The sequence below is a fragment of the Corvus cornix genome, chromosome 2, assembly GCF_000738735.6.
Source record: "Corvus cornix cornix isolate S_Up_H32 chromosome 2, ASM73873v5, whole genome shotgun sequence".
Lineage (NCBI taxonomy): Eukaryota > Metazoa > Chordata > Aves > Passeriformes > Corvidae > Corvus > Corvus cornix.
In genome coordinates this window covers 20,709,454-20,727,422 of record NC_046333.1, presented here as the reverse complement: position 1 = coordinate 20,727,422, position 17,969 = coordinate 20,709,454, and the positions used below count along the sequence as shown (strand labels likewise).

Below are 17,969 nucleotides of genomic sequence, written 5' to 3'. Positions count from 1 at the left end.
TTTATAATTAGGCAAAATAAGTTGGGGTTGGGGGGAGGTGGTTATTGGTTTTCGTTGGATTTTTTAAAGTCAGCACATTAAATATATCAGCAGTACCACCACAGGCTCTTCTGTTCATTCCAATGTAACCCAGAAAACCTTTTCCGAATCCACGCTTTTTTCCTCCCGACTGCAATCTGCTGAACCGTGAACACTCTGCCCATCAAATTACAGTGTTGTCTAATAAAGGGTTTAACTTTCTGCTCATCTGGCACTGCTTTTCAGCTACTGCTTTAAACCTCTGCATTTGCATTCTGCTAACGTTGATGCCATTACAGTCACAAATAAATTAAGCTGATTTACTCCTTCTGAATTATGTTATGTTTATTGATGCTTGTATAATTTAATTTCACACAAATTCCATTAAAGATTATGCCCTCTATCACAAAATGCTTCCAGTGGGGAAATATAATCAGGTTATAATAGATTTGTGTGTTACATTAAGATGACAATAGTCTAGTAGGTCCACTGTAATAATAAAACAGAACACAAACAAGGGATAAAATCAATGTCACACAAGAACCACTGCCTAGCTAACCAGCATCTTCTATTATCATAGATTAAATAAAAAAACCTCGCTATACTTTTTCAGATTGAAACAATTGTTTAGTAGTTGTTTGGTTTGTTACTGAGATTCCATCATTGTTCTGTTTTAACGAGTTGCTACTAACACAAGCATAATTAAAGCATTATTTAAACATAAAGTAGTGCTATATAAAGCTGACAAAAAGGACGTTCCAAGAAGGTTCTTTTCATCATCTACTAATAGCAGACCTACGTTTTGGTAATCTTTTCCCCACAACTGAGAAGAAAAGGTTCCCTCACATTTCTTATTTTAAGTATGTTACAGTTACTAAAAACTTGTAACCATGGTTACCACTCATTAAATTTTACAGTAAATTAGTAAAAGCTGTAAGTAGTAAGAATTCCAGGAATTGTGCAATTCTTTCAGATAGCATATTTAACTGCAAAATATAAAAACAGTATTTGTGAGCATACCTCCCCTAGAAGACTGGTGCTTAGCTGTCAAACTCAGACCAAGGTGTGCCAGCTCAAGACTGTCAGTTAATATTATTTAATGCTACAGTTGTTACTGTGAATACTTAAATGACACATTATAAGAAAACCAGGTTTGGGTGATTTTTATACCCTTAGTCAGTAGGAGTTAATTTCAGTAACACATCCTGAACCAAATTCAGACTGCTGATCTTTAGGTGAAAGAGCTCTGTATCTCATTTCCAAGGCATGATTACTGTATCTCACTTACTATTCATGACAATACCTACTAAAATTTAAGCTGAAATAGATTTGTCCAAGGAAAAGAATTCAAGAAGGGGATTTGTTGAATTGTATAGATAGGAAATAATTAAGAATTTAAGTTGCAAACTTAAAACTTACACATTTCATCACTCTTTTCCCTCCTGTCTCTCCTCCCAAAAGCTACAAAGTATTAACTGGGTCCAGTGTGGTGTTAAATTAAATTTTTATTTTTATTTTAAGCAAATAAGAAGGGAGCCATAGTTCACAACACAGCACAGCTAGATATTCCAATCAATTTTTGATCCTACAGTCCTCTTACAAGAGAAAATGAGGACATAGACAAGGAGGTCAGTCTACAAACAACTGCGTCAGGCAGTCATTTTGTGTATCCAAGTTAACTATGGAAAAGAACTTTTATATAATTTTTATTATCTGCAAACAACATGGAAATACTAGTTAACCTTTCATTTGTTTCCTCCTCTGTCAATTTTCCTAATTTTTGGTTCAAAGAATAGAAATAAAAAATGAAGCACAAAGTTCATCCTAGTCTCAGAGTAGAATCAGGTGTTTAGGAAGTTTGTTTGCAGCAAGCACCCAAAGAGTTTACATACATGGGAAATGCAAGTAATGCTTGCAGAATTCCACCTTCCTCCCTCATTCATCCCACAACTGACCCACACAGAGACAGGGAGTCACAATCCCCTTGCACACTTTCCAGACCACGCACTCTTATACATCACAGGAACACTTCGTTCTCAAGCAATATGAAGTTTTCCATTTTCTCACACTTTTCCCTTGCCAGTTTTATGCTGTTTGAAATCATCTTAATTTTTTAAAAAAACGAATTTTAAAAATACCTGTGTAAGTTTTATTTTGACAACTACTGTTATACCATTTGGTTATACCAATTAATGTGGCTTTTCGATGTCTATTCTTGATGAGTATCTTCAAAGATATAATTACTGTTCATGTTGTTCTGGACACTTCCTTGTAATTTGTAGTCTCAGTAATGAATAGCTTACTCTTAGATGATTTGGCAGGAGAAAGACTGCACTGCACAGACAGGTTAATAGAGATTTCTGCTAGTGGAGAACAGAAAAGTAAATCCCTTTAAGTGGGTATTATGAGGAACTTTGGAATCAGGAGAGAACTATGTACTGTCTCACATTTTTCCCTTCCATCATATTTTTTAAGAGATACCTACACATGACAACTTCCATAGCATCTCAAATTCTAGACATCATCATTAACAACAATGCTTCAATGCTGTTAAACTCCCCTCCGATACTAAATGTAAATGATTCATGAAATACCTGTGAATAAGAGTTTATAATATGACTCTGTATTTCATCCATTGTGTCTGTTCCATAGGACACAGTACCTAGGTGGAGGCGCTTAAATATCATCTCATTCTGTGTAAGTGTTCCTGTAATAAAGGAGAAGTATATCACAAAGCAGTGAAAAATACTGCGAGATGGCCACAAACACCTCCTCCCCTTTCCCCCATCCCCCCAAAAAATCTTTCCTTTGGAAAGAAGGAATGAATCACGAGTTAGCATCAATTTAGTTAATTAAAGGAACGTTTGTGGAGAAAGATCAGGGTTAGTAATTCTGGAAGAAATCACTAGTTCCACCTGCAAGCTGATTTTGCCAATAACTATATATGCAAACTTGAAGAGACAAAACCTTTTCTTTATATACAAAAAATTGAATTTGCAGTATGTGGACGGAACTTACTCTCAAAAGCCAGTGCAAGAGTTTGCACCATGTATCAGAAAATCTAAAGAAAAAACCCCCCACAACCCCAAAAATTTATACAAATTTCCCACACTTCATTTACCAAAGCAGACATTTGGGCAATTGGGCACACTTCGTGTTGTCTAGATGAAGTCATTAAGACCTAACATTACTTCCAAATTTGACAGATACCGCCTTCAAGCGGAATTAGGCAGAATGAACAAAATCAGTGTTTTGTGTGCTCACTTCATATTTTTAAGAAACGACAGGGTGTCAGTCAGACTGACACTGCATCCACCTCTGCCAACCAGTCACGTCCTCTGGTTTGGAAAACCTCTAATTGAACGGTGGGGGCTTCAGCCTTGCCTGATGGGGTATGTGAGGCAGAAAGGGGTCACTACTGCCTAGCTTTCCATGGTCAGCTCACAAAAGATTATTTTGATAATGGCCCTTCCTAAAATTTTTTTCCTATGGCTACTCAGGCAGAGAAAGTATAAAAATAGCATAAAGCTATTCCTATATTTAACCATACAGTATTATGTCATTAAAATGCATGTCTGAACAAAAAAAAAATAAGCAGAACATGGTTCCAGAGTAGACACTCTTGAAGCTTCTACAATATTTTTAAAATGGAGTATAAGAAAATTAACTGGAAACAAATACTGTGGAATAAAATATTTCATATTAATTTTATTTATCTAAATTATTTATTTCACATCTTTATCCCAGTATGCCAAAATACATGGTAAGCCACATGAGGAGAAAAGGCTAAAAGCATGATATATGCTATAACTATTATCTGCAAAACAACGCTGTCTGGCCAGTTAGCATCCAGTTTATGCACTTACCAGGGCTAGAACTATCAGAGATCTTCAAAGATTCATTAGGGCTGTAAAAGTCTCATGTCTTTAACACTTGCATTTGAGATGTCTACCACTCCCACTTCCTGGTGATAGCTGTACAGCGACACTTCATCTCCACTGTTGGACCACCACCCTGCACTATCAAACCCTGACTTTCTGTTTTATCAGTACAAGATGATCATTCCAAATTTCCCCTTTACCACTAAATAATGACACTTCCCATTTCCTTATCCTTACATGTTGTTGAGGATTTTTCTTTCTATAGTCATATTATTTGAATTTTAAAAAATAATTAAAATAAGGTTTATGTGAAACGCATCAATTCTCTACAAAATATGCATAATATTATTAAAAATTTACATGAGAAGCTGAACATTCCCAAGGCTGGAAAACAGCCCAGGAAGACAAAGTTCCAGATCTCTAGAATTAGCAAATTGGAAATTTTTGGTTATTTTTATACATGGGAAAACAAAATTATTTTATTTTACAGTCATCACATAAACCCATTTTTCTACCTTTAGAAGCTGTACTTTTATTGAGACCTTTTATTAAGTTTCATTACATTTTTTACTTTGATTTGAGACTAGAAAAATTCAATCTCCAGTTTGCACATGAGAAACATGAAAATTTCCACCAATAAACATGAGAGACTAAAATCTCCATTTCCAAAAGAAAGCAAAACCAAAACATATACACTGTGCAAAAATATTCAGTGCAAGAAATTTCCAAGCCAGTCTTTATCACCTTCCTAACTTTCCAGGCGTGCTAATACCTTCTCACTGCCCTTGACTTTGCCAAGCCTTTGAATTAAAAAGCCTCACTCTAGGAGTTGTGAAAGTAAATGCTAGTCAAAGGGTGAGACAGCAGGCAACTGTCAAACCCACTTCCCACTAGTTCTGTAATTGCTGCTTGGGAAAACTGAGCAGGAAACAAAATCAGCCCTATGATTATTATATGGAAAGATTATTTCTTCTGACAGCACTAAATCAGTCCAACTCCATATCATGCTTGGTGAGGGAAAGGTAGATAGCTGGAAAATGTGTGTGTTCCACCCCCTCTTTCTCAGCAAGCAGAGAAGAAAAGCTTCTGCACAGAAAAGTACGGATTTTCCTATCTTGCAATCAACAGGAGCCAGGGAAGAAGGTATAGGAGAAACAGGTGAGGAAAAAGAATCAACAAAGACATGGAAATAAACATTCCGGAAATCCGGATTCAGTATCTGCATCTTATACATCTCTTACCCAGTCCTTTTTATCAGCTATGTTAATAGGAAATACCCATGACAAATAACTACAACAAAAGTAAAGAAAAGAAACAACAATTCCAGTTTGCTCATGCTTCTCAAGACTAACATGAGACTTTCAAGAACAGCCATAATAAACCTGATGTGTTGTTAGACAAACAGGGGTAGCTGAAGTTATGAAAGGCCTCCCAAAAGCTACTGAAAAAAACCCACCTTAGCAAAATACACCTTTTTCAGCCATCCACATGGAAATACAGTTTCATCACGTGTGCAAATTAAGAATTTACTTCTAAGTTCCTCTAACGAATGAAAGGCCAAAATGGGACAGAAACATTCCCAACAACTAGTTCCATATATTACATAGTGCCAATCAGTCATGTTATAACTTTAGCAGCAGTTCTGTCTTAGATTTTAGTGTTTTAGCTGAAGACTAATACTCCATGACAGAAAAACACGTCTTGTATTTTATGCCCCCAGATGCAAAGATTTCAATATCTAGAGGCAGATTTTCTAATATAGCCCACTTTTTGAACAAGAAAAACAACACAAAACTAAGTTCTCTTAGTCTGCTCAAGGTGGTAAGTACTATAGAACAGTGAAGGAACTTTCTATTTTTAACAATATTTTTTTAAGACATAGTTATCAATTCCACACTTTCAGGACATTTCTAATATAAAGAGTTATTAGATTTTTAAAAGCTTATTTTAGAAAAGCTTCCAGAAATTACATTAGTCAACATATGATCTACTACTACTATTATACATTCTTGAACTTTGCTCTGGAATGCAGGTACCACACAAGGAAAATAGCCTGACAAAAAAGTTAGCATAGAATTGCTGGAGAAAAATTTAGTGTGTTCTTTAATGAAGCCAAGAGCTTTTTTTCCCCCTTCATTCCTACAATTGTATCATTAAACACAGAGTAAAGCAGGCAAAGAGGAAATTAATTTCTAAGGAAAAAGTCCTGAAGGCATCATTCCTTGGGTGGCAACAGATGTGATTCACAACAGAGCAGCAGAGATTTTTTTGTTGTTTTTTGAGAAGCAGATGCAGATCATTCTGATCCTGTATTACTAGCTGGCAATTTGGACCAATACCAGCGATCTAAAAAGTCCAAAACAAGAAAAAGCAAGAAAATATGTACAGCAGAAAAATTAGTAACTTTGTGAGAAATTAAGAGGAGGAGTAACTCTTCATATAATATGAGTACTTTGTTGGAGCTAGTTGCTTAAACAGATAAAAAGTCAGTGTAAATCTGAACATTTCTATGGAAACTTTTAGGGAGATCAGGCCTAATCAGTCTAGTAATTAGACTGTTGACAACAATCTGGAGATACAAGTTTTTTCTGTGAACCCTGGAAAAAATATTATCTGGTCTATAATATAAGAAGAAAATGAAAAAAACTCATGGTAAGCATACATAGTGTATGTCTGTTCGCTCAGCTGCTCCATTTATGAATACTGCATAAACATAACCACCACAAAATCTCAAACCAAGTAAGTCCCAGTGCAACCCATTAAGCATGAGGACAAAGACCAAGAGAGCTGAGCTATGCCTAATCTTTCGAGGCAGAAGGTCACAGTAGAGGTAACAGGTAAATGGGGGGCACTGAATTAGGGAGTACCACCCCTAAACCATGACACTCAGTACCTATTTCCTCTGTGCCTTCTGTCTCCCACAAGCACAATACCTGTGTATCCAGCAGTGCAAGAGCAACATCCATCCTCAATGGATATTTTCAGTGGATGGGAGTCCGACAGAAGACAAAAAGTAAGGATTCCTTAGTTGGAATCTCCCTGTAGGATCTCTCCATCAAAATGTTCTGTATCTAGTCTGCTCTAATCACTCTGCAAACCTAGTGGTACTAAAAATCTCAGAGGCAGAGCATAAATATATATCCATCTAAGTAAAGGAAGGAGATGTTATTCCATCAACGTTTTTTTAATTACTCTTTCTCTCTAGTTGCTTACATTGAAGAGGTAAAGACTCAAAGTATAACTAAAAAGATTAATTTTCAGAAACAATTACTGAAATTCACTGTTCTAATAGTACATTACATTAGGCACATTTAACAAAAAGGTCCATATACACCAACCTCTAATACATGGCTTTTCCAAAAAATTCAAGAATCCCATTGCTCTATTCATCTGTTCAATGTGGCTATCTGTTACATACCTCATTTGGTCCAAACACCCATTAAAAAGTTAATTACAGAACCCAAATACAAGTGCATGCCTTAGTAAGTAACTACACTTGGAAGACTACATGTTTGCTTTAGCTGAACACACCAGTAGTTGTTGTGAATAGCAGAAGGTTTTCTATCCCACATCCTAAGCAACAAGAACTCTCATTAAATATTGCGAAGTATCATTAGTTTTTTTCACCATTAGAGTTTTTTGTACCCTGGAGAGGATGAGATACCATGCTCATGCAAACTGCTACCCACCATCATAACGGATGACGCCTTTCTGTCAAACTTATATGAGATTCAAGTCCGAACAACATGGCATTTTGGGTAATGGCTGCTATAATTAAAATGTGAGTCCTAAAAAACCTGTTGTTTTACTGTTGTTTTTAGTAATGGCTTTGTTCTACATGAAGATAAAAACTCCCTAACAAAGGAATTAATGTATTGCTTTAATAGGCTGCACCCTGAGTTAAGTTTTAAAATTTATGAGTTCTCTGCAGCATTGTTCTTTAAACAATGGCATTGTCAAATGCAACCAGTGAGAAGATTAAAGTTCTCCCAGCAGATTAAGTACAAATTATCTGTCCTCCTGTTTCAGCATCATTTGTTCATTTATCACATAACGTCTAGTATTTCTGGTCAGTGTCAATATGCTCTGCATCCTTGCAGTTAACAGATGTCTTCTCTTGTCGAATGAATTACTTTATGTTTCACGCACTGGTGGCCGCAGATGTGTCACTATAGCAACATCATTAATTTCAGATCTTACCGGAAACATGCACTCCAATCAAACCTAATTATACCACATTGCTTTCTTGTCCCACAATAAGGAAACTATAATGCAATTATTGGGATACTTCATTTTCTATTATACTGTGGCAAATGAGAGAGCCACTGTGATGGACGCTTCTTGTCAAAAAGCTTATTGATGAAGCACAAACCCAATTTACAATCATACAAAGGACTACCTTGCAATTATGTTAGTAATGCAATGCTCCTTAGACTCAACAACTAATTCTCAATCATTTCCAGTGAAGCTTGGACCACAATATAAGATTTTTGCAGACAGTTCTCTGGATTCCCTTTCCTTTTCAGTATTGAGAAAAACTTCACCTGTTTACATTTAACTAAATCAGCCTTTTAGTGCTGCTTTTTGGTAGCACCCACTTGGGCAGATGGCTACAAAACTGACTCCCCTCTTTATCCTCTGACAGCCAGGCCTTAAGTGGACAGAACAGAATCAACTGGTTTCTATGACTAGAAATGAAAATTCAAATGAGAAAGTGCTGAGACTAGCTCTTATAAACTGTATAATCATGCAATGTCAATCATGGATTAAGAGTACAGACTTTGTTCATTACCTAACAGTATGTTTCACGTTTACCATAAAATGCAGAATGAGAACAAATGTATTCAGGAAAGGAAACTGGAAGCAGCTACCAACATACTTGGGTAAAAAGTACATTGTCGATGTGTTTGTCCAGAATGAAGAACAGTTTAAAATTTGCGGGGCACTTAAGATTATTAAACAGAGCAGTGTTTCCCATCTCTGCAAGGCACAGTCAGTGGTGTGAATCTGGTGATGTCTCCAGGACTCCTGGCTTATTTTCACTTACATCAGCTCTCAGCTGACACTCGGGTAAAAATGCCTAGGGTGAGACTGCTGACTCTGCTTCTTTCCAGAACACTTTGAAGCTACTGCCCTAGAATATGGCCTTTACGTTCATTTTTACATCATTATTGTACAGATTCAGACCTTCCACCACAGCTCAGCAGACCTCAGTCCTCTGAAAAGCCTTTGAGGGGGAACACCAACTATCATCCAAACGCTATAAAACAAATTCCTGGTAAAAGTCTTTTGTCTATTTAGCACCTTTTAAGTATGCACTCTGTGCTGCTTCTTAAACAGAACTACTGTGATTGCAAGAGGCATGATGTAGGTTGAAAAAAACCCCAACCAAACAAAAAACCCCAATTAGATGCATAACAGGGTTGTTTCGCCTTGTATATACAAGTCAATAAAATGTATCCTTTCAAAGATTCATGAATGCAACACCACAGTTCTGCTTTGAAAAATCCAGTATCACTAAATTTTTTGTGGATTTTTTAAAGGAGAAAAACTTTGGTATTAATCACTCTTCTATTAGGTTAAGTATAAGGGTTGTCTTCCTAAAAGTAGAAGAGTGGCAGGTTTTTTTGGTTGGTTTTTCAAACAATCCTCTAACTCTCAAACAGGGTAGTAAGCATCAGAGACAGAATATAATTTCTGCATTGTAGAGTTGTGCAAACAAACTGTTAGTATTTTATTTAGCAGCACCTAAGATTGTCAGTGCAGTTTAACTCTAAGTAGAATACCTCAACACTTGAACTGCGTTTCCAGTTTGGTATGGTAACTGGAATCTCTACCAGCAAAGTTTAAAAAGTGTGTATTGGTTTTGCTTAGAAAGTATTGCTTTGTAACTAACTTTGGAGTTCACTTTGTAAGTGAAATCTACTGCATTGTTTTGAAAATGAATTATTTTTGAAAGTACTTCTTTTTCCAAACATATGCTATAAATTACGTATTTCAAGTCTTCAATGTGACAGCACTCAAAGTTACATAAATTATCATGATGAAGGGTGCAATTAAAATCAATAAGCAGTTTCAAATAGCATACAAATCATTAGGTAACTGAAATAAAACTTGTTAAAAGAATCATTCACTACCACACTACGATTAGCAATATACTTTTCTTTTACAAAATAGAAGAACAGCATTCCGATGTATATAGGATAACAGATGTGCCTATAGAAGAAAAAAGGAAAGTGTGTTTTGAAAATGTGACGATATATTATATTTACACTTCATTTCAAATATGCAGTAATGGAAGTGTTAGCATGGGAGGGAACACAGAACTATTTCAAACAGAAGGAGATATAAATTGTGTATTATGCTTTCTGAACAGTATAACAGAGGCCAACCCCTGCCCTCCCCAGCAGCTTCTCATGATTTTGAACTGTATTTTACTTAAAACCACTAAAAGAATTCTTCAAGCTTTTCAAGAAAAACTTTTTCAGTTCAGAAGTTAAGCTTCTATAAAACCACCCCGGTATATCTACCAGAAATTATTTATTCAGTCTCAGAAAGAAATAAGAAAGCATAACACAAGCTATTACTTCTTCACACTCTCAGTACTTACCTTGTTATCCTGGTAAGGGTTGGGAGTTCCAGTATACCAGGTGAGATACAGTAACAGGTTACAGTTATGAAGGTGAAATCATTCAGCAGCTCCAGAACTGGTCTTGGTAGCATAAAGAGCAACTAACTTCACTGGGACAGCAGATGTCATTTTGGAGGCTGATCTCATGACTTGTTTTGGAAATGACTTGCTCTCTCAAAAGGCCATTCTTAACTTATTATCATACAATGTTGCAGTAGCAATGAAGTGCAGAATAAACCAGCATCCTGTGTGCTATTCCAGAGTCTTTTCAGAGGAAGACACATGGTACTCTTACTCATGTTGTACAGTGTTGTCTTACTACAGAAGAGCTGTTCTCACTGGAATAAATCAGAGTACTACCAAATACTGACTTTAACATCTAAGTACTGACCTACCAAGTAAAAGTCCTTAACCTGTGTAAAATCTTATTGAGAAACAAGAATCAGTAGTCTAAATCTACTCTTACATTAGCATATTCAAGTACAGAATTATCTTTAGAAATTTTATAAAAGTTATCATATTTCAGAATGGTAACCTGATATACCTGTTTTATCCGTTAGTAAATAAACTAATCGTCCCAACTCTTCTGGTATGGTGCTAGTTCGAACAACTGTTCCAGGAATATTGTCATCTTTCATAATCATCCACCCATAGGCTGCCTTACCCATGTCCAAGTTCACACGTAAACTGCAAAGGAAATTTATACCATAATCAGTGTGAATATTAGGCAAAGTGAAAGTTATAACCATAAAAATAAAACTAGAAGCTCTTTTTAGGATATCTGAAAAAAAAAAGATATTAAACCTATGTGCACCAAAACTTTGGAACAATGCTTTTTTTATGTGTTTGTAGAGTACATATCACATTAGAAATTCAGGCTTCATCCCAGACTTTTAGAAGATATTGCAATACAAACAAATGCAGTATCATGCATTCTGCATGAGACAGATTGCAACACTTCATGAAGACTCGACATAATTACATTACTGCTCTTATACAGATGGGTAATGTATAGCAAGAACAGATCACTATTCAAGTCACAGTGTTTATCTACTAAAAAAACCCAAACATCACCTATGTTTTCTTTATGAAGTGAAATTACAGATATTTTTGTACCTTTTCAAGTCACTGGTTTTTTGGGTTTTTTTAAAAACAACCAACAACATTTTTTCTGTAGGACAGTCCAACTACATTTGTCAGCTTCTCTTTCCCAACAAATCAACAATATTTTTGTCCTTCTCAAAATGTTGCTACAGAGGGTCCATTGCAAAAAGAGAAAAGTGCTGAAGCAGCAAAATGCACCCTCATGTGATAGCATGTTGGCATGAAGTAATCTTTGGGTAGCTCTCTGCTATAAAATATGCAATTTGCAGCAAGTTTTACTGATTATACATAGAAGTCCAAAATCAAAAGTATGTTTTTCCAGTTCATTCTGTACATTCATTTTTTAATATTTCCATGCCCACATCATATAAGAACTAAGATGCACCTTGTATTCCTATGTTACAATAAAAAAGTCTTCACTCATTTAGTCACATTGCTCTTCCCCATAATAAAATGCTCCAACACAAAACTCTATCCACCTTGTTCTAAACCATTAAAATGCTACTTTCCTTTAGCTATTCACCATGTTCCTGCTATCATGTCAGAGGAGCAGTGGCTAATAAATAGGCATGTGTTAATTTCTCTTGACTCTGCTGTAACAGAAATACTGAAAAAATGGGTAGGACAGTAGCTACACGAACTACTGAGGTCACTTGGTGTGTTCAGCCTGGAGGAGACTTAGGAGAAACCTCATTGCAGTCTACAACTTGCTCATGAGGAGAAGAGGAGGGGCAGATACTGATCTCTTCTCTGTGGTGACCAGTGACAGGACCTGAGGGAATGGCCTGAAGTTATGTCAGGGGAGGGTTAGGTTGGATATTAGAAGAAAGGTTTTTTGCCCAGAGGACAGTTGAGTACTGGAACAGGCTCCCCAAGGAAGTTGTCGCAGCACTGAGCATGACAGAGTTCAAGGAGTGTTTGGACAACACTCTCAGGCACATGGTGTGACTCTTGGGGACGGCCCTTCGCAGGACCAGAAGTTGGACTCGATCCTTGTGAGTCCCTTCCAATTCAGCATATTCTGTGATTCTGTGAACTATTTGTAGCTGATTTGCCAACTCAAGAGCCCCAAGTTAAGCAACAGGTTTATGGTAATGTAACTCTTAAAACTGTTCAAAGGTACCTATCAAGGTTAAAATACTGCAAACGCACTTCAGACCTTTTTGTAACAGTCCTAACTTTACAGCATAACAAAATGAGCAGCTACTAGGAGTTTTCATCTGTCATCTTGGAATCACAGCAACAGATTGTGAATTACCTGAGGTAACAGTGGAGGGAACAGTGAGTCACAATCTGCACTATTCCATGAAGAAGAGATGCATTTAACTGGGATTGTGAGAGCATCTGAAATTTCAACACACACTGAAAAAAAGTTTATTCTACATCCCCTGCCTCCTGAATTTGTACAGCAGAAGACAACACATGTTGCAGCGTAAAAAGAAACATACCTTTTAGATACAAGATTCTTGACCATTTAAGATGGTATTTTATGATTTAATTACCTGTTATTTTCCCACCAAAATCATCATCATCTGAAAATTGCCGTTCTCTCTGGTGATATGCCCCAATTAGTCCTGCATATCTTCCCTAATTTCATCTGTCTTCAGACATGCACATACATGTAACAAAAGGACAGACAACAGGAGGACTCTACAGATTCTTTTTACTGAAAATGCTACAGCATAGTGAGAAAAATACTGGAATACACTTGCCTTACAGTGGTTAACTACAGTTCTACCCTATCTTACTCAATCCAGAGTCGGTACTGTGCAAACTGTATTATTATGCTTGTCTGTTAACTTTCAGAGCAAATATGAAACCCAAAGCAACACACCTCACACTGAAACTAAAGGAACAGCAAAAGATTTACTCCTCTTAGGGATGCGAACCTGCTAGTTTACCAGTCATGGACAAAGGATGCTGTACAGCTTGACAAGGGAAACACGAGCACACTTTATTTAAAAACAGATGGACATTTGCTCTAGCCAGGAGCAAGTGGATTAACTGAACGATGAAAGCTGCTCACCACCCCACTTCAAAGAGGCATTTAGGCTATAGTTTTTTTTGTGCCTAGACTACCAAGACAGGAATTCTGAGATGGACACTCTATTTAAGCAGTGCAGTCTCAGACATTCACATAGCTGCTCTGCCAATGGAGATCTACAAAGTTGTTCAGATAGGAAAAACTGTGCTTCAGTAAGATTAAATCAGAAAAGTCTCTCAAAGATGAAGTGCAGTGCATATCTTCACTTGCACCTTTTATAAGCATGTGTATCACTTGGTTTTGATGTTCTAAACACTCTATGCATTTAACTATCATATACTTGAATACAATTTAAAGGTAAGAAAAAAGAAAACAAAAACAAGACTCCAACTTCTCTTACTGAGCAGGGAAGAGAAATCCATATTTCAAAGCATTAAGGCATTTTAGGAATTACTCTAGCTTTCCAGCATGCACTTTTAAGTGGAACAGAATGTACCCCCTTTATGCTGATGAACCTAATAGAATGCTGGCACTGCTGGTCTATAGAGAAATAATGTCTCCCCAATGACTAGGACAATATGAGACAGCTTCTGGCACACAGAAAGATACTGGGTACATGCTTGAATTGTTAAGACGAATAAAGAATTAAACAGGAATAAAAATGAGTGCTATAGATTAATTTTTTATTATTAATTCTAAAATTTGTACACTGTATCCTTCTCTGACTTCCTTCACTTGGTGCTTTTTGTCTTAGAGGAAATCTTTGTCTTTGAAATCATTGTAGCAATTGCTTAGTACATTATGGTAACTGATGCAATACTAAAAATGATGATGGCCTATTAATAGTGAGTTTGCTTTTGAAACTATAAACCTCTCCAACAGAGCTTCACAGCAATGGATAAAAATACTTGACTGAAAAGTCCAAGAATTTTTACATATTAAAACAAGGAGACACTAGCCCTACTCAAAATAAAGCTACTTTCAGTGCCTGATAATATTAGCTATCATTTCTCATAATTTCTTCGCAGACTTTAGGAAACCGCATTATATAATCAAAACATTTTAAATTCACTAGTTTGCAAATTCTTCTCAATTTAATCCAATTAAACAACCTTCAAACACATCAGTTATTCATGAAAACACACAAAACAGCATCCAATGTAACATTAGCAACTGTTGCATTAGTAACACTAATTTTTAGCAAACCAATTAACATGCAATATTTAGGCACAGTACGTTAATACAGCAACTTGAAGGCTGTTGCAGAGAATGAGCATCTTTAGCAAACACAGTAATAAATTGTTTCTTGTCTCCCCACCTCAGCACTAGTTACCCTAGAGCAGGCAATCCTAAGGCAATTTTTATTCAACCTGGGGATTTATTCCTTCAAGAGCCAGGGTGGCATTCTCTGCAACTCAGCTTCAGAACAAAGAAATAACACGTTTCAGAATCCACTCTGCTTTTAAAACCAAATAGTTCTGCACTGATTCCCTCAAAAACACCACCAGCATTTTAGATTAAACACTCCTATTTACAGGACTACTAAATTTCATTTTTTTCATCAATTGTAATGATATTAGGTCCCCTTCTAAAGGTGTCTGATTTTGGTTTTTTTTCAAAAGGACAAATTTGCCAATAAGCAAGGGCCTCCACTGAGGAAATTTGACAAATACATTTAAAAACTCCAGAAACATTCTACCATTCATGACTTGGTGAAAAGCAATCAAGACCTAATGAAGTTAGCAAGGACAATTTTGTGAACAAAGTGGTATCATGCCAAATAAAATTCAAGTATGATTTTGAATCAAAATTAATGCTAGGTTTTTTTCTAACTTCCTGAGCAGTTCTGTATATGTAAGAGTTTTGTAACAAAAAAACCCTGCCACAACTCCAAATACAGTATGAATACCCACAGTGGTATCTACTTTTTAAAATAAACAAAGAAATACAGTCTTTTTTTATTTTCAGGACTTCCTTCTATGTGAAAATGATACTGAAGGTGATATTTAGGTCCCATTATTATCCAAAACTGTACCAAATGCCCCACGGCTACCCCCAACCTTCTTAACACATCCCTACTTTCTTGAAACAGCCATAAAATATACACAGATACATGCATTATTCACACTCTAGAAAAAAAAAAGGAATAATTTAAAAATTACTGGTCAAGAAACAACCAAAAATATTTTAACTTCAACATGCCTGGAAAGTTAATCTTCACAGAAAGTGATTTTTTGGAGCCCAGTAACTGGTATTAACTGGCACTAAACAAATAAAAATTGAACAAAACAGAAGTTACTTCATTTAAGCACAATATTATATAAAGATCTAAGCAGATAAAAATCAACCTATAGGTCATCCCTTTAATTTCCCCATCTCTTATATTTTATTTGATGAGGAAACTGGAATATAATATTCCCTTGTGTTTTGTCCACTATATATATATTTTTATTTAGTTTTTTCTGCTATCTGTCTGACACTCCCAAGAACAGCCTCAGAACTGTGCTCCTGTTTGCTTCGTAATTGGTCTCACTACTTCTGTTGCACTAATTTTTCTAAATTTTGTCTATTATGTGAGCATATAAAAGAAAATTAAGGAAGGTGTACACAGCACTTTGCATAAAACCCTGGCAGCAAATGTGACTTTAAAAGAGAACTCAACCCCACACATTATGATTAAGTATTTGTGGCATATATCAACCCTGTATTGCTATAGCGACTGTGGCACATGAAGTTTTTCAAGGGCCAAATGCAACCCAGATACAGATAACTGCATGTTGTAACACAGATAGCACTTAAAAATCCAGGAGGAAATCTAGGGAATAATTAATGAAAAAATTAATCTATTAATTTCTTACAGGCTTAAAACACAGAAGAATGAAAAATACAAATAAAACACATGTCAAACAAGTACCTTTGCATAAGGGATGTAGCATATGCAGGTCACAGCAGCAATAACTGCTTCCTATTAAAAATGTTTCTTTGTTATTATCACATTTACCGGGTCAGATGCTGTCTTTCATTAGGCCTCTTATACAAAGGTGACAATATTGACATTAGAGGTATAATACAAATAATATTTAAAACATGCTTTTTTCCCCTATATTCTACACAAATTCAGCATAACTTGCTGTAATACCATAGGTTTAAAACCAGAAAAAAAACTAGGAGCAAATAGGCAATGTTGGAAGATTTGAAAGGAGGAAGTTTTACTGCAATAGATCAGTTTAAAAAATTCTTCATTAGACTGATTGTTCTCAGTATTGCAGCCAGTCCTGTTTTATAGTATTTGTAATAATGATCTGGACAAGGGGATCGAGTGCCCCCTGAGTAAGTTTGGGGAGGACACCAAGTTGGGTGGGAGTGTTGATCCACTGGAGGGAAGGAAGGACCTACAGAGGGGTAAGCCAATTGTATGGGAGTTGGCAAGGCAAAGTGCCAGGTCCTGCCCTTGGGTAACAACCACCCCAGGCAGCTCCACAGGGTGGGGACAGAGTGGCTGGAAAGTGGCCCAGCAAAAAAGCCCTGGGGGTGCTGATTGGCTGCTGTTGAACATGAGCCAGCAGTGCCCAGGTGGCCAAGAAGGCCAGTGGTATCCTGGCCTGTATCAGCAGTAGTGTGGCCAGCAAGACCAGGGCAGTGATCAACCCTGTACCTGGCGCTGGTGAGGCCACACCTCGAGTGCTGTGTCCAGTTCTGGGCCCCTCACTACAAGATCAACATTGAGGTGATGGAGTGTGTCCAGAGAAGGGCAACAAAGCTGGGGAAGGGTCTGGAGCACAAGTCCGATGAGGAGTGGCTGAGGGAGCTGGGGGTGTTTAGTCTGGAGAAAAGGAGGCTCAGGGGAGATCTTACCACTCTCTAGAACAGCCTGAAAGGAGGGTGTAGCCAGGTGGGGAGTGGATTCTTCTCCCAAGAAACAAGTGACAGGACTAGAGGAAACAGCTTCAAGTCACACCACAGGAGCTCTAGATTAGATATTAGGAAAAATTTCCTCACCAAAATTGTTGTCAAGCATTGGAACTAGCTGCCTAACGAAGTGGTAGAGTCTGCATCCCTGGAGGTAAAAATAAGACCCACAAATGTAGCACTTAGGCAAATGTTTTAGTGGTGGACTTAGCAGTGCTGGGTTAATAGTTGGACTTGATGATCTTAAAAGGCTTCTCCAATCGAAATAATTTTATGATTCTGTGCTTTTTCTATGTAGCACGAATATCAGGCATTTTAAGAGAAGCACAAAGCTAGCAGTAGTACGGCACCATGCTGGACAGTGTAAGACAGACTTAGCACAAGAGAGACACACCATAACTTTTGCTGCAAAATTAGTTAGCAAAATGTCATGAAGCATCAC

At 36.8% G+C, this 17,969-nt stretch overlaps 1 protein-coding gene across 3 annotated transcripts in view; it reads right to left on the bottom strand.

Moving 5' to 3' along the window:
* The window catches only part of ATP9B (ATPase phospholipid transporting 9B (putative)), a 168,796-nt gene that overhangs the window by 26,777 nt on the left and 124,050 nt on the right, over positions 1 to 17,969 (bottom strand). For all 3 annotated transcript variants that reach the window (XM_039571307.1, XM_039571298.1, XM_039571302.1), the window contains exons 13-14: positions 11,075 to 11,217; positions 2,613 to 2,725 (exon numbers count right to left, since the gene is read on the bottom strand). In XM_039571307.1, the coding sequence (XP_039427241.1) occupies positions 2,613 to 2,725; positions 11,075 to 11,217 (256 nt within the window). The remainder of the gene's footprint in view (positions 1 to 2,612; positions 2,726 to 11,074; positions 11,218 to 17,969) is intronic.